Source organism: Pterocles gutturalis, unplaced genomic scaffold, assembly GCF_000699245.1.
Source record: "Pterocles gutturalis isolate BGI_N339 unplaced genomic scaffold, ASM69924v1 scaffold22794, whole genome shotgun sequence".
Lineage (NCBI taxonomy): Eukaryota > Metazoa > Chordata > Aves > Pterocliformes > Pteroclidae > Pterocles > Pterocles gutturalis.
Window position 1 is genome coordinate 118 of NW_010131236.1, and position 23,059 is coordinate 23,176.

A 23,059-nucleotide genomic window follows, 5' to 3' on the forward strand; every position below is an offset into this window, starting at 1 on the left:
TGCAGTGCTGTATGAGTCAGAAACGTGCCGATGAACGTGTCCTTCCCTGCCTCGTAAGCCTGCACCTCTCTCTGTTCACTGACCTTGGACAATTAATTGGAATATATTGGTACTTTGGGATAGAATATATCTGTTTGTGGCATTTGTTTACATGGAACTGTCTGTAGGTTTCAAGATTCATAGCAGTGTACTTATATTTGGCTGTTGTTTTGGTTTTGTTTTTTTTTCTTAGGGTCAAAGTCAGAGTGGTGGACACGGTCCTGGTGGTGGCAAGAAGGATGACAAGGTAACTAAAAAAAACAAATGCTTTTACTTATAGGATGAACTACAGGTATGCTGCTACAGAGGCTGGCTGCAGTAGGTGTTATTTTAGAATTGTTTTTTTCATTCTTGTACTCCGAACTGCAAAAAATTAGTCTCTCGCTAGCTTTGATGAAATGTCTTATCTCTTCTGGATGCACATTGGAGAAAACAGGTTGCTGTTCAAAAATAGAAAAGGGGGCTTAACTATAGAGGGAAACTGAAATTACTTGACAGTAGTGATTTGTTTTTGAAAAGAACAGAACTATAAATCTGTCTGGGTTAGGAAAGACTAGTTGCCTTCAAGCTGTCATTTAAGTAACTGGTTTTAGTTTGAAAATGACATTACGCTCTCATCTGCATGATGTCTGTGCTCCGTGGTGTGGACCATTAGAGGCTTTTCCAGGTTCCTTTGGAGATGGAATTATAACGTATGTGGCAAGCTACATCTAAGCTGGCAAACTGAATGTGTGTTGTCTGTTGATTAAAATGCAACAGAAATGTTCTGACTGAATATTTTCCTCGTCCTTTCATTTGAGTTTTATTTATGATTTACTTCAGGTTTAGCCTTCTGTGTTATATATTCACTGAAAATTGGCAGAAATTAAAAAGAGGTGTAAAATAAGCAGGAGAGAAAATTTCTGAACTTTCTTAAAAAATAATATCTTTTGGGCTTCTCACTGTATATTATAACAGACAGTTTTGTTCTGTAGCAATTCAGCTTAAGTTAAGCTCTCTCTCAGTGTGCGCCTACCATCTGTGTCTATTTTTTTCATTGTTAATATCCTGATTTTTTTTTCATGGAATTCTTTTTATGAATAAGGATAAGAAGAAGAAATATGAACCTCCAGTTCCAACCAGAGTGGGGAAAAAGAAGAAGAAAACAAAGGGACCAGATGCTGCCAGCAAACTCCCCTTGGGTAAGCATTCTGCCTGCCCCAGCAGTCCTGTGGACTGTCTGCTCTTCGAGAAGTGTAGAGCTCTCCTCTCCCTAGATCTCGCTGTTTATAGGTTGCAAATGATTAAACAGAAGGACAAATGTAATGTTATTTCTAATTAATGTAAAAACACAAATAAGGTTATTGTTATGCAAGATGTAGCCTGGGAATTCCCAGGTAAGAGAGAGAAGTTGAAATAAGGAGAAATGAAGGGGAAACATTATCCTTAAAAATGTTTTTTTTTTACGTAGAATTACAGTGGGACAAGTAAAATACTGACTGCTGCTCGTATATAAGTTATTGTCAGAAAATAAAGCAGAATTTCTGGTAATGAATTAGTGCATATTTGGTACCATGTCAACCCTAGTCTGAAATATTTGGATTCCACTTTGATTCCAGTGACTCCTCACACACAGTGCAGACTCAAATTGTTGAAATTGGAGAGAATTAAAGATTACCTCTTAATGGAGGAAGAATTTATCAGAAATCAAGAACAGATGAAACCTTTGGAAGAAAAACAAGAGGTGAGGTTTGAGTTCACTGTTTCTTCTGGTATTACAATAAGTGCTCTAACATAAACTACTTCATACAAAAGCAATGGAAATAAAGTGCCATGAATGTGTAAGTCAGTACAAACATATTATGCATATTACAGTTCTTCATTAAATCTCTATTACTGTCCAGAAAACAGTTTTTTTTTTTGTAGTGGTTTAATGGTTTTAGCCCAAGTATGCGTTACTGCAGATGAGGCCACAGTCGTTTTTTGTTTCTTAGTGGTCTGTCAAAGTGCAGCTCCCAGATATCCATCCATGGAGAAAGAAAGAATACTCTAGCTATGCACATCCATATAGCAGTGTCCATAGGACAGGACTAAAATAATAGTGGATTTTGGTACTGGGCTATGCTTGTATGCCTTTTGGGGCAGCAAAACAATAGCAAAGACTGGTTATGTTCACTGTGAACTGTTGAGCCAGTGTTGTACAAGAATGTTTTTGCCTACCTTCTGGAGTTGTTTCTTGGATTCTTCTTGACAACAGGAAGAAAGATCAAAGGTGGATGATCTGAGGGGAACACCGATGTCCGTAGGTACCTTGGAGGAGATCATTGATGACAACCATGCTATTGTGTCCACATCAGTAGGATCGGAACACTACGTCAGTATCCTGTCTTTTGTGGACAAAGATCTGCTAGAGCCAGGCTGCTCTGTTTTGCTAAATCATAAGGTGAGTTGTTTTTATAAAATGAAGCACAAGTTCTTGTACTGTTTTAAACTGACCTTTTTTCCTGAGAATCACAGGATCATAGGGTCTGAGAGCTAATGCTGTTTATTTCACGCACCTAGATAGATGGGCATCGGGTTTAGGCTTGACCATGTATTAATAATGCTGCTTGCTTTCTTTGACAACTCTTAATGCTTGAATTAGGTGCATGCTGTGATAGGAGTCTTGATGGATGACACAGACCCTTTAGTTACTGTGATGAAAGTGGAGAAAGCTCCTCAAGAAACATATGCTGATATCGGTGGCCTTGACAACCAGATTCAAGAAATCAAGGTATTGTATTCATATGTACTGATTTACACTGTTCAGTAAGCTAGCAACGTGGCTGTTGTGCTGAGAACTTGTAAGAGTAACAGCAGGACCAACTGCTCTTTGTGTAGTGTTCTTTTGTATTTTGCTAGTGCATTTCTTGATTTGATTTTGCTAGATAGACGCATGGACCTAAACAAAACTCTTCTAGTGGGTAGAATACCCATTCACAAACTGTATGCACAGAAACCTTTCACAGTTACTGTGGAATCTCTAGAGCACTGAGCTCATGAAATCTCTGCAATAACTATTTTGTTACCTGTGAAGTTATTGATTGTTGCAAGATGAGTTAAATCGTGATAAAGTCAGAGGTTGTTTTGAGTGTCTGATGCTGTGCAATCTAAGGATTTGGGGGGGCATGTTGGCTTGGTTTGTGTTCTGTGTTGTGGTTTTTTTGGTTGGTTGGTTTTTTTCCTACCTTGGACCCTGGTAAAACTCAACCCTTTTGCTTTGGCTGGGCATCCAAAATCACAAATGCTCTTAAATATTGATCTGTAATATCCAGTAACTCACAATGGAAGGTATCCTTTCATAAAGGGTCCTCCCACCCCAAGGTCCTCCATGAGGGTTTGGGAGTCGGGAACTCCCAGGTTCTAAATTCAGCGTAATGCATTGAGGCTGGAGAAGAGGGAACACTTGCTGCTTCTCTCTTGTGTGTCAAGTGGAAAAAAATAGGGAGACGTGTTCAGATAGAGTAGTTGCCTTAGAATTGGAGGCAACAGAGAGACATCATTTTCAAGGTCTCTCTTGAAATTAGTTGAATTCTTCTTGCCTTTATTACTGTTATTAATGCTGTTCTGGAGATCCTCATGGAAATTCTGTGGAGAGTGCTCACCATTTATAAGCACTTAGTTTTGTTTTTCTTGTGCTGCAGGAGTCTGTGGAGCTTCCCCTCACCCATCCTGAATATTACGAAGAGATGGGTATAAAGCCGCCCAAAGGAGTCATTCTGTATGGCCCACCCGGCACAGGTATTCTATAGTACAGTAACAACTGTGCTGAGCTAACACAAGTGAAAAAGACTACGCTTGCTTAGTATTAAGCCATTGCCAAGTTTGTCACAAATTTCATATGATTGTTTTGTGAAAGCGTGTTTGGGTTTGTTTTTTTTTTTGCCTGCAAACTAATTACAGTATTTCTTTCCAACTAAAAATAGGTAAAACTTTACTAGCCAAAGCGGTGGCAAACCAAACTTCAGCAACCTTCCTGAGAGTGGTTGGTTCAGAACTTATACAGAAATACTTGGGTGACGGTCCAAAGCTTGTGCGTGAACTGTTCCGTGTGGCTGAAGAGCACGCTCCGTCGATTGTCTTCATTGATGAAATTGATGCCATTGGTACAAAGAGGTACAGTATGCCAGCTCCCGCTTCACACACAAGTATCACCAGGAACAATAAAAGGTTTACTAGAAACACTTCTTTGGCAACCATATTGATACTCAGTTTCTTAGCTCTGCTACCATTTTCATAATGCACTTTTCATGTAAGCATTTTTGACAAGTAAAACTTCAAATAACTTATTTGAAACTACAATATATCACAACCTTTTCATATTAAATAGATATGACTGGAGACTCTGTTCTTTGGCTACCTGGTAGCATCTCTATGATAGAGTGTCTTAAACAGAAAGAGACGCTCTGTAAGTTTGTATGGTATCCTCTATGTGCAAATCCAGATATACAGTAATGGGCTTCAGTGATTCAACAGTAAAGCAGTGTACTTAATACATTCATTCATCATTTGCCTCTTCAGATAGGTGGCTAAATACTTATGTACTTAGAATATTATATGGTGCGATGTCGTGGAGAAGCATTGGTTGTGCCACACTAAACTATTGCTCACCCTGTATCCAAGTGGCATTACTTTGTAAATTCCATAGGCTGGTTGGAACTGTCCAATGCAAATAGTCTGTAAAGTAGTCAGATTTTTTTTTAAATAAATTAAAAGGTGTTCATACATATTGCTTCACAGCTACTAGCCTGAAGCTCCAGTATAAGGCAGCTTCTGCCCCATATGTTTCAGCATATATGGAAAGGATTGGACCGATGGTGAAGTGGAATTCCTCATAAACGTTATGTTGCTTCACCCATGTTAGGAACAATTTGATCTGTTTTGGATGTAGATTATCCAGTCTGATATTAGCAACAGGAAACAGCTAAACTACAAAGCAGAGAAGTACGGCTACAGGTACCTGCCTGTGAGGGCAGTTAAACCAGGATCCACACCAGTAAGGCAAGAGGGTGTACAGTTATAACTGTGTGCATAAGGAAAAACTCTGAAATGGAAAAATGAGTGACAAGCTGTTTTTTCTATGAAGTGGATGCCTGTGTTTTTAAGAATTAGGGTTTTTTCCTTTTTTATATTAATTTGTTACTTTTGTCAGGGGGTAAAAGGAGACTTCCAAATACATAACAAACATGGAAAAAGGACAGATTTCCTTCACATGATTGCTGTTACTTTCGCCAGCTACAGTAGTTCAGTGTCTCTACTTACCTAGATGTCACAATGAGATTATAAAAACTTTTTTTTCTATGGGTGAACATTAAAAAAAAAAAAAATCTGTTATCGGTGTTTTGTGGTTTTTGTTTTTTTATAAAAAGACCAAACCAAAACACACTACTTTGTTTATACGTTTGTGGCAGTTACGTGAAGTATGTTCTTAAATTTGCATAGTGCTTTTTCTGACTATTGTTTTCTCAAAAGGTATGACTCAAATTCAGGTGGTGAGAGAGAGATCCAGCGTACAATGCTAAAAAAACTGGATGGGTTTGACTCTCGGGGGGATGTTAAAGTTATCATGGCTACAAACAGAATAGAAACACTGGACCCAGCTTTAATTAGGCCAGGTAAGAGACTTCCCAATGTGTTTGCTTAAGTCACTTTTCCTTGTGAAAGGACTAGTCGTAACTCATCAAACATGGGCTGGCAAAAAGAACGCAAGTTACTGTTTTGTCTTGATTCACCATCTCATCTATTTTATATAACTGTTAAAATCAGAAGCCATTCACGAGTTTCTAAATGGGAGAAAAACCTGTGGAAGAGAAGAAATGTGTTAATTCCTCTGACATACATATAAACAATTAGAATATTCTTCCTTTGTATTAAGAGGGCACAGCTATTTTAAGTAATTGTTAAGGCAAGCTGTAGTGCAGCAGCAGCATTTCACCGACATCTCCAGCAGCTGGGGAAGGCAGGGCAGCACCACTTGTGCTTCATAGACAAGAACTTAAGCCTAAACAAAGAGCACCTGGATTTTGATGTAAGGAAACCAGTCTGCTTCATTACCAAGCAGGACAAGGAAGGGAGAAGCAGTATCTTATTTTGACATGTGTATTACACATTGAGCCAAGAGCTTGAACATGAGCAAGTAGTATTTTCAAATGGCCACTAAACATGTACCAAAACATGATACATCTGTGGCGTCTGTTAAATCAGAGCTTAGAAAGCAACATGAAGATCAAAGGAATAAGCTAACCTTCCTGTTGGTGTCCTCAAGTCCTAAGTATTGAAGAGATTGTAAAGATACTCCTTCTAAAATAAGAGAGGTAAGATAGAGAGCAAAGATAATTTAAAATGAATTTGTCAAAGAACTACTCTGATTGTCACTAAACTGTATGGGCCTGAGGAGTTTAGAAAACTCCTCCACCATACAAAGTTGCTGAGGTGTGTTTGTGGTTTTTCAAAAGGTCTGGTTTTGTCACCACCTTAGCCTTACCCCTCCAAATCAAAAACTGTTAGAGCACAGAGGAGGAAAATACTATACCAGTGTTAAAAAACAAGCTAAGATGATCTAAATTTTGTTGGAAGGAAACTTCCTACACTTATCGGGTATTTAAATTATAACCATTGCTTGAGCAACAAGGGCACTTCCAGCAGCTCAGCAGACTGATTTACAATTGTGTATAATAGTCGGAGTATCCTATGTGGTGCCATCAACCCTTTTTAGAAAAGATACTGTAAAACTAAAGAAAAACAGGAGTGATCCAGAGATGGAAAATATATTTTAAAAGATTGCTTATTAATGTTGGAACAATAAGTACCAAAATATCCAAAGTATCTACTGGCATAAAGGAAGCATCTGGTAGGGACTTGCAACAGAAAAACATATTATGCAAAACCTTCCTTTCTCAGCTAGGTTTTGGGTTTGGGGTGTTTTTAGGACTTTGACTATATAGGGAAGAAGAGTTCTTCAAGTTGTCACAGTCATTTATTTTGTGCATATGTGACAGAAAACTAAACTTCAAAGCTAAATGTAATCTCCGAGTAGAATAAAATTTAGTACAAGAACTTAAGTATTTGATTAACACCCCTCTGTGCTATGACACATTGGGGTTTTCTTATATTTACATGGGACTCAAGGAAGCCATGGTTTTTCCTGCTTCCCAGGTGGGGTGTCTCTTACCTGCAGTGACACAGACTTTTTCAGCAGCGTGGTATCTTGCAGCTCCAGTGGCTTCCTGTTCGTTACAAATGGAACAGTCTGATCTCACTTTCTACTCTTAACACGTGATTGATTGTGGTGTGAAGAAACAGTTACTACCAGTCTAATCTTGAAATGTTCTTCCTGTTCTGTTTCCAATAGCTGCATGCAAAAAACCTAAGACTGAACTTCTCTTTTGCACAGGACGTATTGATAGGAAAATAGAGTTCCCTCTACCTGATGAAAAGACCAAGAAAAGAATCTTCCAAATTCACACAAGCAGGATGACACTGGCAGATGATGTGACTTTGGATGAGCTGATTATGGCAAAAGATGATCTCAGTGGTGCAGATATTAAGGTCAGTGTACATCACCATTGTTATACTTCACAAATCAAATTTCATTTTTACTGCATCCAAAAATATTTTTTGTTCTCTCATTACCTGTGGTTACATCACTGAGGGACAGTTAGACGGCTTTAAGATACCTTTTATGAGTGCCACATACTGAGCTTTACAAATGGGAAACTTATCAAAATTGTAATTATGAGGTAGCTTGTGTTGACAGGAGTATGTACCTATGTTACCTGAATATGAAATTTTAAAAGTAGCAAAGGGGAAATTGGAAGTGGAATGCAGAATCTTGCACAAACATGCAAGATATCTTAAACATTACTTAAGACAGTGCAGGATAAGAACCATTTTTAGAGACTTCGTCGCAAGCTGATAAAGATGCAAGTGTAGGTTGGGAGCGTCAGGCCTAGGAAGTCTCCTTTTCTAAAGCAGACAGAGCTCTTGCTAGAGTTACCCCCCTAATGAGCTTAACCAAATGTGACATTACTCATGGCAGAAGGGTAACACAGGCCACTTAACAGGGCTGGATGCCGCTCTTCTTCGCAGGGTAGAGATACTGTTGTTACGAAGCTGCCTTTCTGTCATGGAAGCATTACTCTGACTACAGAAGGACATACTCAACTAGCTTTATCCAGATTGTTTTACATGCTTCAGTGCTACTGATCAGTATCAAACATAAGAATGTACATTTTGTGAACACTCTTCACTTGTACTACGGAGTCAGCCGGAGCAGTATGAAGATGCTGCCATCTTCTGAGGTGTGGCTTGAAGGGGCTGCACAGAGCCAGCAACTTATTCTTGCTTTCTCTGTTGCAGGCAATTTGTACGGAAGCTGGGCTGATGGCTTTGAGGGAACGGCGGATGAAAGTAACAAATGAAGACTTCAAAAAGTCTAAAGAGAATGTTCTGTATAAGAAGCAGGAGGGAACCCCTGAGGGACTGTATCTTTAAGTCATCTGTCTTGTTGGGGACTATCAGGAACTCTTGAGGACAGTCTTGTGTAAAACCATATAGACTAGCTAATTTTCATTGAAGAGGTTAAATCCTGGGGAATTGTGGTTTTTTCAGTCAGTGTAACACTTCATTTCCCAATAAAACATTTATTCAAACTGAACTGTTTTGGTGGCAAAGACTTGATATTTACGTGGCCAGGGCTGTTGCTTTAGTCAGACGTACTTTCATGAAAAAGCACTACTGACAGGGGAGGGCTTGTCTCAGTGATCCACACCGCAGTGCGCAGGGAGGGGGACATAAGCAGGTTCCCCACCTGTCAGTCTGTGTTAGGCACGGCCGTCTTTTACAACTGCTGTGTAATTGCTGCTGTTCTTAAAGTACTTACTTTTATGTACCTCTTTTTAGGGCCTAAGTAACTAAGACAAAAGTCACTTTTGAGTAACTTCAGTGTTTGAAGCCATATATAGTGTATATATAATATACTATATATTTTTTTAATAAAAAACATGCAATCTTAAGTAATATTCAGCTACACTTTAAAAGTATCCATCTCTATTTAGCACTTGGGCTTACAGGAAAGCAAGGTGGACATGCAGTAGTAGTCTTTAATTTAAAGATCTAAACCTGCTTGGGTAAGGTACTTGCACCATTAAAGAGTTTATAAATTTGTTTTTCCCAAGAGGGTTACAGTTCATTAAATAAACATGCTTTCTTTACTCTGAGTTAGGGAATGTCTTTAAAAGGAATGAACACAGTAGGAGGTTCCACAGCCCCGCACTCCTCAGGGCAAGAAGTACGTGCTGCTAAAGCACTGACCAGCCCAGGCACTCGAGAGGTGCACAGTTTGTCATGTTGCAGACACACAGAGAAAAATTCAAACCACAAGTCACATGCTTGGCCTTCTGCAGTGTATCCTTAAAATGAATGCTTCCCTTCTCAACAAATTTATTGCCTGCAGCTCCATCCCCCCCAGGAGTCAGATTTCTATTTTGCTAAGTTGCAGCAATGCCTATACTGCTTATGAAGTATTCTGTGTAGTGTACTTTTGTGAAGTGCGTGTTAAGTTCTAAGTAGTTCGTTTCCAAATGTTGTACACGTGATTTTTAAGGTTTATATAAAGTTCCATATACAGACCACAGTTAAGCAATGTGCAGTCTTTGTTCTGGAAACTTTCTGGGGGAGCAAATGCTGGCCCATAACAGACATTTGAGAGTTACAGACAGAACAATCCCTTCGATAACTGCCAGTGCTGTAACAACAATGGTAGCAGCAAGGCCAAGAGATTTTTTTTTCTATGTTAAAATTATGTGCTTCATTGTTAAAAACAAACCCTACGGATGAATGGAGTCTTTTATTTAATCTAGATGACAGGAACCCTGAAATAGAGTTGTTTTTCAGCTGGAGATAGAAAAACAAGCAAAGTTTTATTCTTGTAAACCTTATGAGATCCGGCTCTTTGGAAAGGTCACAAAAAACCCAGTGATTTTTTAGCACTTTCTAATCATGGCAGTTGATCTCATCCTCACTTGAGGGGCTGAAGCGCTTTATGATGTGGCAAGCAAGGCTTCTTTTCCTTTGGAACACGGCTCTTGATGCTGGCTAGAAGCACCAACCACAAAGAGGTGGGTTCAACTGACTGACGGAAAGCTGCCATGTATTAAGCTAAACCAAGAACTGTGTTCTGGTATACTGTCTGCTGCAACAGTAACTGAAAAAGAAACATTTGAAAACTAAACTTACCTTCTGCAGCAGAATTTAACTTCTTTTCCAAGATGTCTGAACTTGAATCATAAAGATCAAGTTGAAAGTAATAGAGATCAAGAGAAAGTGAACAGCAAGTATATTCCCCATAAGGACAGAAAAACCTGCTGAGGCCCAAACTAGAAGTCAGGACTTGGCGGAGCTCCTGGAGTCAGCAGCCTCTGACCACCCCAAGTGAAGGCAGCAGCATGAGTGCTGCAGTGGAGAAGCTGTGCAAAAGGGCCCGGGGAAGGGATGCACGAAAGAGAAAAGTGACTGAAACAGGAGTCATCACTGCCCTCTCTGGAGGTTTTCGAGATGTGATTGCACACAGCACTAGCTAATCTCACCTAGGCTCCCTGTCCCACAAGCAGCTGGACCAGATGAACTTCTGAGGTCCCTCCCAGCCTGGGTTGCTCTGTGATTCTATGACCATGAAGAGAAACAGAAGCAGGACCACATTCACGCCTCCCCACCCCTGCCATGTCCCCTCCAGGGCTTTAGAGGAAATGGCATTCTGCATTGATGAGAAAGCAAAAACAAACAAACAAACACACACACACACACAAAATTTGATGCCATCTTTGAGTGCACAGAATAACTCCTACCTCCAATTCAGGAGCTCTGTCATTTCTGAAAAGCATGGATTTTAAAAATATGTTTTTTTTTTTTTTACAAAGACCAGCATCACCTGTAATCACAGCAATATTATAAGGCTCTTAAGAAGTGCTGTAATGTCACTTAAAATTCTGCATATTCCCAGCAATATTTAAAATAATTTTAGAAAGGAATAAATAAAGTGCAGCCTAAACTAAAATTTATTATATCTTGCATTGTGCTGCTACAGGCAAAACCAAGCCACAGGTTGTATGGCTTTGTCCAGCTATCGTTTTCTGTTTAGTCACATCTCACCAGCTGGATGATCCCGATTGTTTTAGTGCTGTGATGGCTGTTAGTTTTCTCCTGAGAAAACTCTGAAAGTTTTGGATATTCTGTGGCTGCAGGTAGCCTTTTCCAGATGAAGATCCAGTTTCTGAGTACTTGGGTCTCAAGCACAGGGATGCTAAACAGTATTTTACATATTTCAGCACATTCTGTCTTACTAAATAAATATATAACTTAACTGTATCTTTAAACAGCTACCATATTTCATATTACTTCTCTAGGAGCTTGCCTAAAGACTCTGGGAATAGAAGATACTAATTAAACAGTCACATTTTCACTACTCTGCCTTCTTTGGCGAGGATTAAATACAGAACAGACCTCTACTTCTCTTATGGTCACTGCCTACATTTGTGTGAAGAGAGCAATAAATTAGAAAAACTTGTTTAAAAATGAGCTGCTTAGAGATGCATTATGGATAAAATTTCATTTTTAATACATTCACAGTTCTGTTAAATTAAGAAATAATTCAAGTTCCTTTTGAATTTTCAAATATTCAGGTCTATTTTTAATAAATATTCATATCAAAATGGTCATCTGTCAAAACATACAAATACAAGTCCAAAATAGGTGCCTGCTCAAGCAGAGATTTACTTTTTACTAACAGTTTATGTACAGATGTAACTGCTGTTTGACTTGGTAGTTATATATATATATATATGCATGCATACCAAGCTGAAAGAAATTACTGAAGTCTGCCAACTGGAGGACAGTGGAGCATCCATTTGGCAGATGTTTATTTCCTGTGCTGCTCACCAAACCATAGTCGGCATGTACTGGATCTCTACTGAACTCTTGGGAATGTAAATTCAAACAATAGAATAAGAAATGTGGGCAACATTCAACAGGAGGATATTTATAAGAGGGTATCTTTCTGTGGGAGTCAGCAGTGCTTCAGGGAAATGGATGCATTTTTGTGGGCAAAATGCTGTTCTTGATTCCAGAATACTTGCAGCTAGTAGAACTCCATTTTCATAGCAATTTACATAAAAGCTTAAAAAAAAACCCAAACCAAACTAAAAAAAAAGAAGTACATAGTACCCAAGTCCCAACAGAGTTCCCGTTTGAAAAGACACAAGTCTAACTGTTAGTTTTGGAACTAGCTTCTGTATTTTCTCCACTCATGTATAGTCTTTTACACCTCTAACAGTAGATCCAGCTCTTCCATAGGCACCCGCACTCTCAATTCTTTTTCAGTCATTAGATCAAGTATCTCTTGCAGATCATCAGGGAAGTACTCTATTGCATCCATATAGAGTACCTAGAAAGACAATGAGAACATTTTCTGTGCCATCTTTCTATCATAGCAAGAAACATACTATACACAAACAACTCTGTAACAAGAACAGAAGAAATATCATGTACTGCTTTAAAATAACACCCATAGAATTAGTAGTTCTACAGTGACAGCAATGTAAATATTTAATCAAGTCTTTTCCAAATCTTACTAAATAATTTTATTCAAAAAGATAAAACGTAAGTCAAGAGGCCCTGGAGCATTTGCAGCATATGCAGACCTGAAGAGTTGCAGGTGCTCCTGAATAATTTCTTATACTATTAACTAAATATGTTTTTGTCTATACATTTCTGCTACTACCATACTCATGATAAAACATGGTCTGAAAGACACGATCACTTCTAGATCACACAGAGAGGAATTTATTATCTCCTTGCCTCATGCAATGCAACACTTTTCTTTTCTGAAATGCAAACAGTACTGACCACTATACTTGCTTCCATTCCAGATGCATCTCTTACTTGCACAAAATCTTACAGTACTTCTCCCTCAGAAATCTCTCCTTTCATTTGCATATAACTCACTACAAGTACTAAATTCTAACTTTTTTTGTTTTAATACAGAACTTCACAAATTAGAGCATGACAACAGGTTTATATTTTTTCTGTGCTTACCTTTGCCCAAGGACAGTTTTGAAGGGCTTTATAAAACAATCCTTTACTTTTTTCTTTTTCTCCTAGTGAAGCCTGTGTGAGAAAAGATGTTCGCAATTCAACGCAGTAGTAGGTGAAATAATAAAACTATTATTTCTGAGACAAAGAAATTACTGCTGAAAAGCTCAGTGTTCCTCTGCTGAGGAATCCTTATTACTATGTATTGTGGTCTCTATGCAATTTAATAAGTGACACTGGTTACACTCTAATGTAATTGAAGAGATGTCTTTAAGGAGCTTCAGGGCTTTACTTGTAAGACAAGTAATAGAACAAAGACTAGCAGAAAGAGCCTCTGCTGAGTGTTTCAGTTAAAGTCAGTGCCTTTGCCTGTATTTGAGAATACTGCTGCACTGGGCAAGAGTACAAATCATTAAACAAAACTTACACCTGATATGCTACACATATATTACACAAGAGTATCTTTGGTACAGTAAAGGTGCTAATACATTATTTTGGGGCACTAAAGAGATCATGCACATACATTTTTCTTACTCAGCAGACACTTGTTAAGGCTGGATCTTCTTACATATAAAAACGCTATGTCAAATTAGCATATATCTGGCAGGAGTTAAAACTTCTTCCTCAAAGCACACATTCGACTATTTGATACAAGTACGGAGCACACAGCTATCATGAAGTTTAAAAAGAGAGGGGTAGCAGAGTTCAGAGTGCTGGACAGTCTCCTTAGCTTCAGTCATCCCAAATACAGGTAGAAGTAATTACAATTTCTTGTCCAGAAATCTTTTGAATTGGGCTACTTTAAAAAACACTTAACACACAGGGGATTTTATAGCAAATCCAAGAAAAAGCAGTGATTCCAAAATACTGAAAATACATCAAATGTTTTGAGATCTTTGGAGAAGAGATCTTCAATCATGAGTTTACATTTTTTCTTGTTCTCATTACATCATCACTGCTGCTAAAAATCAGCAGGTTCCCTTGTCAATTCTTAAGATCTAGAAATTCTTCTTCGTAGTATTTATACATTGGCTGTAGAAACTTGTGCTGTTCTGGTGTCATGATCTCCCTTTACTGAACAGCGATGCATTTCACCTACTGGAAACCGTGCTGTCAGAGCTGTGCACTAAGATGCATGCACACCTTCTGCAGCTCTGCAAAGAGCTTTCAGTAGCATCCTGCCTCCAACATTTTCACAGAATCACAGAGGATGGAAGGGACCTCTGGAGACTACCTGCTCCACGCCCCCTGCTCAAAGCAGGGTCAGCAAAAGCAGGCTGCTCAAAAGTTGGGTTTTGAATATTTCCATGGATGAAGACTCCGTAACCTCTGGACAACCTGTTCCAGTGATTCGTCACCCTCACAGTAAAAAAAGCTTTTTCTTATGTTTAAACAGAATTTTCTATATTTTAATTTGTGGCCATTGCCTCTTGTCCTCTCATTAGGCAGCACTGAGAAGAGTCTGGCTCTGTCTTCACACCCTTATGTGAGATACTTATATACATTGACAGTATTTTCCAGGAACCTTGACTTCTCTAGGCTGAACAATTGCAAGTGTCCCAGACTCTCACCGTACAACACATGCTCCAATCCCTTATTCATCTTCACAGCTCTTGGCTATTCAAAGGAACATGAACAAGACAACAGGAGAATCTGTTGCATCAGCCACTCCTCTTGATTTTGTATCATCTGCAAACTTGTTGATGGTACCACTCTCTCATCATCCAGATCATTAATGAAGATGTATGTTAAAGGGCACTGGTCCTAGTATCAATTATCAGTCCCTGGGGTACAGCAGCAGTGGCTGGCCTGCAGCAGGAGTTCACACTGCTGATTATAATCCTTTCAGCCTGGGAGTTCAGCCAGATTTCAGTCCACTTCACTGTCCAGTTATCTAATCCATGCTGCATCAGCTTGTCTATGAGGATGTCATGGGAGGCAGTGGAAAAAGCTTGCTGAAGTTGGGATAAACAACATCCACTCCTGTCCCCTCATCCACTGAGCTAGTCATCTCATCGTAGAAGGCTACCAGATTGGTCAAGTATGATTTTATAACAAGTAAACACGAATTTAAGATAAATAATTTGTTTCAAAATCTATACAAAAGCTTTGTATTTTTAAACAGTTAGAAGCTTTTGCCCAAAATACTGAAGACTGAATATCTAGACAGACACAAAGAGAAAACAGAGATCTACAGAACTCAGGGTAATACTGGACAATCACAACTTCTCCTATGACTATATCTGAAAATTTTAATATTTCTAATTTATTTTGCTTCTCTGAACAATCTTATTGAAGGGTATTACTGTAAAAGTATTATTTTCCTCCACCTTATTTATTAGCATCTAATAAATATTCCTTCTTCTTCTTGTGAAAAAGATATTTTCAGTGAATGAATCATTAGTGATAAAATATACTTTATTTTACTTTAGCACTTGTACATACTGGAGTCTCATTAGTAGTTTATAAAGAATAATAGTAAATCAATTGCACATTCCTGTATACAAAATTTTATAAAATATTTACAAGCATGTATTTGTGTAGAAATGGTCACAGTAATACTCTCACACAAGAGATCTCGAACACAGAACAAGAGTCTCTCCTTCCCCTGCCTTCTCTGTATTTCACAGCCTGCTAACTGCTGTTCCCCTCTGACAACTTCTTACACCAAAGGACGTGAACAGACAATACTGTGGAATGAAATTCCGCTTACATGAGTTCCAAGCATTGCTTTTGTGTTTTCAACCAAGATGACAAAACTGCCTTGTGAAGTTGATTTAATTTATGTACTTCCATGGTGAACTAGGGAAGAAATGAACATCACTGCTTTTGGATGTTATTCTGCAATGCCAGTTAACATAACCTTTATATGCAGCTTTTAAGGTTCAAAAAGACAGTGAAAATTCAAAGCGAGTTATAAAAGCTATAGATATGTTTCTCCTACCCTGCATTTAATTTGCACGTGGACTGCACCTTGCTTGCTCCAGTGTCAATCAGCTAAAAAATCTTGGTCTGGGAAAATGTTTATAGTATGGAGAAAACACAAGAAAATATTTGAGGGGCCCACAAAGTAGTCTTTTTACCATATTCTTTATTCCACCATAAATCAAAAACATACAGATGTTCATGCATTATTTTTTTCTAATTCATATCTGGAAGATGTTCTGGGGACAAAGTTCAGAAAGCTAAAGACCAATTGGAATTGAACCTGGCAAGGGATGTTGAAAACAACATAAAGGGCTTCCGTAAGCACAGAGGTAACAAAACAAAGGGTAGGGAAGATGTGGGCCCACTGCTGAATGAGACAAGGGACCTGGTTACACAGGACATGGAAAAGGCTGATATATGGAATGCCTTCTTTGCCTCAGTCTAGTAGCAAGAGTGACCTTCAGGAATCCCAGGTCCCAGGGACCATGGGGAAAATGTGGAGCAAGGAAGATGTACCCCTAGTGGAAGAGGATCACGTCAGGGAATACTTATGCAAACTGGACATGCCTAAGTCCATGGGCCCTGATGGGATGCACCCACAAATGCTGAGGGAGCTTGCAGATGTCATTGCAAGGCCACACTTGATAATCTTTGATCGATTACAGCAATTGGGAGAAGTGCCTGAAGACTGAAGAAAGTCAAATGTCACTCCTATCTTCAAGAAGGGCAGGAAGGAGGACCCAGGGAACTACAGACTGGTCAGCCTCACCCTGATCCCTGGGAAGGTGATGGAGCAGCTAATCCTGCAAACCATTTCCAGGCATATAAACAAAAAGAAAATCATAAGCAGCAGTCAGCATTAATTCCTAAAAGTCAAGCTTGACCACCTTGATAAACTGCTATGATGAAATGACTGGCCTGGTGGATGAGGGGAGAGCAATGGACATTGTCCACCTGGACTTCGGCAAGTCCCCTGACATTCTCTTCTCTAAGTTCCTCCTAGATAAGTGGTTGATGTAAGAACTGGATGAGCAGACAGTGAGGTAGACTGAAAAATGGCTCAACATCTGGGCCCAGAGGGTGGTGATCAGTGGAGCAAAGCCTAGCTGGAGGCCAGTAACTAGCAGTGTACCTCTGGGGTCAATATTGGGTCCAATCTTCATTAATGATCTGTCTGATAGTGCACAGTATACTCTCAGCAAGCTTGCAGATGACACAAAACTGAAAGGAGTGACTGATACACCCGAGAGTCATGTTGCCATCCAGAGGGACCACAACAGGCTGGAGAAATGAGCTGACAGGAATTCCATCAAGTTCAACAAGGAGAAGTCCAAAGTCCTGTACCTGGTGAGGAACAACCCCTTGCACCAATATATGCTGGGGGCCACCCAGCTGGAAAGCAGCTTGTCAGAAAAGTATCTGGGGGTCCTGGTGGACACCAAGTTGAACAGGAGCCAGCAATGTACCCTTGACACAAAGAAGGCTAGTGGCATCCTGGGCTGTCTCAGGCAAAGCATTGCCAGCAGGTCAAGGGAGGTGATCCCTCCTGTCTACTCAGCACTGGTGAGGCCACATCTAGTGTCCTGTGCCCAGCTGTTGGCTTCCCAGTAAAGGGCAGACATGGACATACTGAAGAGAGTCCAACGAAGGGCCACTAAGATGACTAAGGGACCAGGGCATCTCTCCTATCAGGAGAGGCTGAAAGAGTGGGGACTGTTTAGCCTGGAGAACAGAAGGCTTGGAGGGGATCTTACCAATGTGTACAAATACTTGATGGGAAGATGTAAAGAAGAGGAAGCCAGGCTCTTTTCAGTGGTGCCCAATGACAGGACCAGAGGCAACATGCATTAACGGAAGCACAGGTGTCTCTGTCTGAACATCAAGAAACACTGTTTTACTGCAAGGGTTACTGAGCACTGGCATGTGTTGCCCAGGAAGTTATGTAGTCTCCATCCTTGGAGATATTAAAAAGATATCCAGACATTGCTATGGACAATTGGCTCTAGGTGGCCCTGCTTGAACAGTGGAGTTCGACAAGATGATCTCCACAGGTCCCTTCCAACCTCAACAATTCTGTGATTCTATGAAGTTGTAAAAAATCAGACTGAAATATCAAAGTCCTTATGATTTCCTTACAGAACTCTAAAGTAGATCTAAGACATAAATACAAGTCACCTTTGCTGTTTTTATTTACATAAAAATAATAAAATCATAAGTCCCTACAATTTGCTTCCTCTTTTCTTAAATTTTGCTCTCTTGCCCACTTACCTTTATACTGTCAATAAGACTGGGTGGAATCCATTTATTGACATCTTATGACATATTTTTTATCTATGCAAGATGGCAACCACAATAACTTGCCTGCCTCTATATTAAAACTACACTGTCAGAAGCTATTACTCTTTCTAATCCATGTGAATTATACTTTCCCTAATACTCCTAGCAATAAGGAGCATTACAATTCAAATATATTGCCTTGCATCATATAGGCAATATGTAATACTCCTTTTTTTATACAGTTTTGTAGCTGTGTTCATGAGAAATTCCAAATATGGTAAAAAAATAATAAAACCAATACTCTCTTCTTACCAGAAAGTTCAAATACATTCTCCACAGCAGTGGACAATGGGTACCATTTTCACTCTGAACTGCATGTTCAAATAGAGCTACAATCCGATTTGTTAACCCAGTTTCAGGAATAGTGGAATGTATTTCACCAACATCTGCCCTGAAACACAGAAGAAAAAAGAAAGCACAATCCATTAAACCCAAACTAAAGGACCACACCCAGGTAAGAGAGGGTAAAGATCTGTCTCTGTACTGTCTCTGTTCACAAAGCACTGTATATAGCCAGGTTTTTGCAAACTCTGAATGTCAAAAACCAGATTTTTATCACTTGCTAATCTAATCAACACATTTCTAAATATAAAAATCAGTTAAAAGAATATAATTGAGGTATTTTCGTGAAAATTCTTTTAGCACATTGAAAAATTAACCCTGTCCAACTGGAAGAGATAATTTCTCTCTGAGTACAATAATTCACTATCATATGATCTTAAAACACTTGTCTCAGTCTTAATTCAAGATCATAGGTCAGCAAGCCTTCTTCTGGTGCCCAGGCAAGCCTGTTCAAATTTACCCCTGGCACCTTTGTAAGACCATACGTTGGTCTTGGATCAAGGCCTAGATTACAGCTCTGGATCTCAACTATGATTACAATAATAATTTTATTTTTCACCCAGAGATTCAAATCCCCTAATTTACAGGCTTAACACAAAAGCAGGTACGTATTTTTCACTGAAGCACTTCTTTCTAACTACAGCTGATATAGACTGGCTTATTTTGATGCTTGAGCTTTAAGAAACAGCCTGGAGCACTCATGGCAACATCACTTTTGTCTGTGTGCGTTCTCTTAGCCTGCCAGCTTGCTCTACTCACCCTTAACACTTGCTCCTAACTTGCCTCTTTTTTCAAGGGTCTCTGAGGTCACATTTCCTCTCATCTTAACCTTTGCCATGAGGAAAAATGACATAATCTACTCTGCATGGCATCAGACATTTGAAGCATTGTACCTCACACTAATTTATATACGCTGTTTTACCCTTCAAGTTAACTTCTTTAATTGAAATCCATGCACTTAAACAAACAGAAATACAAAACAAAATATGAAATAGTCCTAGTACAGACATTTTCTTAGTTTGACATAACATCATAAAACATTAGATTTATACATGACTGACAAGCCATTTATCTCTCTATTCGAGTAATTCAGCTCTGCTCTTGCAATATCCAATTTGTCCATATACAAATATAACCTATAGGAAAGGCTATGCTAGCAGAGAAGAATCTGGAAAGGAATGAAATGTCACAGCGAAAATTATCATACTGGAATTTTAACATCAGTTTCCAGTAACAATAATGAAAACCTATCATAGTATCAGTCTGTAATTAACAGTAAATCAAATTACAACCCTCATTTACATTTGGTGGCTGTAGAATTCTTAGTACAGTTTAGGATGACATACAGTGACAGCTCAGGAATGGCATTATCACGTATGCATGCCTGTTGCCAGACTGTGGCAATCAAAGCAGTGGGCACACCGTCATCTTAAAGTATACTGATAATTCTGTAATTTCATTAAGTGTGAATATTTTAAGCTTACAGCTATGTAAAGCTTCCAGATAACATTTTCCTAGAAATCTCTGTTGCTATGCGCAGACACAAAGAACCAAGCTGCCAATGTTATTGGAGACAAGTAGGTAGGACAGGCAGCTCCAAGCAACGGGTAGACAGAGACTAACCTTTAAGAATGAACACATACCTCTGTTCCCCACATCTCCTACCCTTTCCTCCTTCCCCAGGGGCAAAAAATCTGACCCAGACCACACTGTGATTCAGGAAATTTTCAGCCTCTTCTACCTAGCAACAGCCCCATATAACAACTAAACTCCCAAGTACTCACAATGGAAATAGAATAGCCACAACTGTATTCTGTGATTCAGGAGTAAAGTGGGGCAGCGAGCTCAGTCAGAAACTGCAGCGTACCTCTGTATTACACTCGTTATTCCTGCAGTATTAAAATGCAGCAGTTTCTAAGCTCACGGTATCTACCTTGGCCATCTAAGCAGGCTTTTAGCTATTTAAAAATTACTTAAAGAAATGTGTACCATCTTGATGTCAGTAGCACGTAATCAAACAAAGCAACACACAATCTGATCCAGTAGAAAGGATGTGAGACTACCACCTAGGTCTTCAGTTCTATTCAGGATTCAGTCACTGACTCACTGTTCAGTCTTGAAAAAATAACCTTGCTTAGCTACAGCTTCTTCCTCTGCAAAATGAGAACTATCATAGCATTTTCTTTCCTCTGTTAAGTGATTAGATAGACCAAAAAAAAACCATAATCATAAGGAGATGCAAAATATTACCTCCAGACATTCTCAATTAGTTTTTTTCTCATCTGCTCTGCTTGGATTGCAAACAGCCATGGCTCTAAAGCGTTAGTAGACCTTGTGATACCATCAAAAAATCTTCGTGCTTTACTAGCACTGTGAGACTTCCTTTGGATGTGGATATATGACCTCCAAAGACACTGGTTGCTAGGATACCGTTTCAGAGCCTCCGTTAGTGCCTCTCGCAGAGGATTCAAAGGATAAACACTAATTTTCATGTGGAATCGGAGTAAATTTGTATGCAGCAGCGTGACAGCTTCAAGAGCAGTGGGAAAATTTTGAATGCCAAAATTGTTGCCAGTATTTTCACATTCCTGTAGACCAGGAGCTTCAAGTTTTTCTGAAGTCCGTGCATATATTAATACTGCAGCATCAATCCCAACAGTCAAATACTGGAACAGTGCATAACAACCAACCAAGTTAACCAGATGATTAGCATCACTGACCTGATCCTGATCAGAAACCGGTGTTTTACTTAAATAATCTTGCAGTGCATGCTCATATGTTTTACGAGCTTTCAAGACATTCACAGATAACACTTGTCCACTATAGGGCACGTATGGTCCACTTTCAGCCAATTTGGTCAATATATGAACAGCACGTGACATAACAGCTCCTTCTATACTTTCCAGTAGTTCCACTTCCAGCTGAGCATAAAGCAGACTGAGGCTGCAGAGCTGGGCACTCTTCAGTCCTCCTGCTCCTGCTGCGCAAAGAGCTGTGTCAAATACCTTCCTAGCCTCATCAATGTTACCAAGAAGCCATTCTAGGTAGGCATACAGTTTCCAGAGAGAAAGGTGGTTTCGGTTGTCAGGTGCTTTAAGAAGACTCTTGGCCAACTTTTTACTCTTCCTCCCTTGTGCTTTCAGCTTCTTCTTTTTTTTTGCTTGGAGACACTGAACTACCTGCAGGGGAGAATCAACAGAACAATTTTTGAGATGGGTTGGAGAAAAAAAAAGGAAAAAATAAACCTCACTGAATTTCTTAATTTTATTACTGTTTTCATCTTGTTCCATATTTCACCACCAGCCAGACTGTTGTTATTGAGTACTGCAAGTTGTCACAACTGCCTGTTGTCAGCTCCCTCCAACATCACCATGTTGGATGGCTTACCATTCTTCTTCCTACCACTGCCATTAAGTAATATCAAATTCCACTCTTTTAAAAGGACAGCTGTTCAAATACAGAGCTGCAAACCTGTAACGGTTGAGAAAAGGAAAATAAATGACCCTGTGAGGCCAGATGCAGCTTATGAGTAGCACAATTAAACATCCAAGCAGCTTTTCCAAGTGAGAAATGTGCTGACAGACAAATCTGGAGATTGGATGGGAACATTACAGGAGACCTGGTCAGGTAGTTTGGTAAGAGACAGGGAACTTTCCAATATGGAAACACAATACTAAACTTTCTGAAGTGTTAGGAAGACAACCTGACAACCTGGACTCTCAGCCTTCTGTGGGCATCTATTAGAGCAGTTTTACTTAAGTAAATCCATATTCAAGTGATACGGTGTTCTTTCCTTCAATAACACTACAAATGTAACTTGCATAGGAAGTAGTAAGTTTCTGATAAGGTGCTCTTACATACCCTAATCACGGTATTGGGGATTATGCACTTGGCAGAAATGTTTGGTAAAAGTATTTGTCTGACTCACTTTGCCTTGTACTAAAGTCCATTCCTATCCAGCATACAATGTATCATATAATAACATTTATCCAAAACTGCAAAAAAAATTTTGTATTAAATACTAAATTATTTTGTAAAATATTATGAATGCTGCTGTGTAACATGTACTGAAGAAAAGGGTTTGGGTTTTTGTTTACCCCCAGTGCAATCTTAAATGGCATTTCTCCATTTGAATACTTAGTCCTACAAGACAATTTCCATCAATATTTATCTTAATTCAATATAAACATTAATACACAAGAAAGCCACATATCACAAAAGTAATTATATGCAGACTCCTCATTACCTTAGATATTTCATACTGTAACCAACAACTGGACAGGTTAGATTTTTCCTTTCCCGAAAACAG

At 39.1% G+C, this 23,059-nt stretch overlaps 2 protein-coding genes across 2 annotated transcripts in view; one reads left to right on the forward strand and one right to left on the reverse strand.

The window, feature by feature from the left end:
• Nucleotides 1–232: 232 nt before the first annotated feature.
• PSMC1 (proteasome (prosome, macropain) 26S subunit, ATPase, 1) lies at nucleotides 233–8,717 on the forward strand (the record flags this gene model as incomplete). Its single annotated transcript, XM_010080552.1, has 10 exons — nucleotides 233–286; nucleotides 1,124–1,220; nucleotides 1,638–1,762; nucleotides 2,276–2,461; nucleotides 2,663–2,791; nucleotides 3,702–3,798; nucleotides 3,984–4,173; nucleotides 5,530–5,672; nucleotides 7,451–7,605; nucleotides 8,416–8,717. Coding segments are annotated over 10 exons (1,311 nt in total), but the record flags the coding sequence as incomplete, so codon positions are not given.
• Nucleotides 8,718–12,370: 3,653 nt separating this feature from the next.
• Nucleotides 12,371–23,059, reverse strand: part of NRDE2 (NRDE-2, necessary for RNA interference, domain containing) — a gene marked incomplete at its 5' end in the record, with an annotated part of 27,041 nt that continues 16,352 nt past the window's right edge. The window contains 5 exons of the mRNA XM_010080553.1: nucleotides 12,371–12,496; nucleotides 13,147–13,218; nucleotides 18,661–18,799; nucleotides 21,001–21,929; nucleotides 22,997–23,059. The exon at nucleotides 22,997–23,059 is cut by the window's right edge and continues 7 nt beyond it. Coding sequence (XP_010078855.1) covers nucleotides 12,371–12,496; nucleotides 13,147–13,218; nucleotides 18,661–18,799; nucleotides 21,001–21,929; nucleotides 22,997–23,059 — 1,329 coding nt within the window. The remainder of the gene's footprint in view (nucleotides 12,497–13,146; nucleotides 13,219–18,660; nucleotides 18,800–21,000; nucleotides 21,930–22,996) is intronic.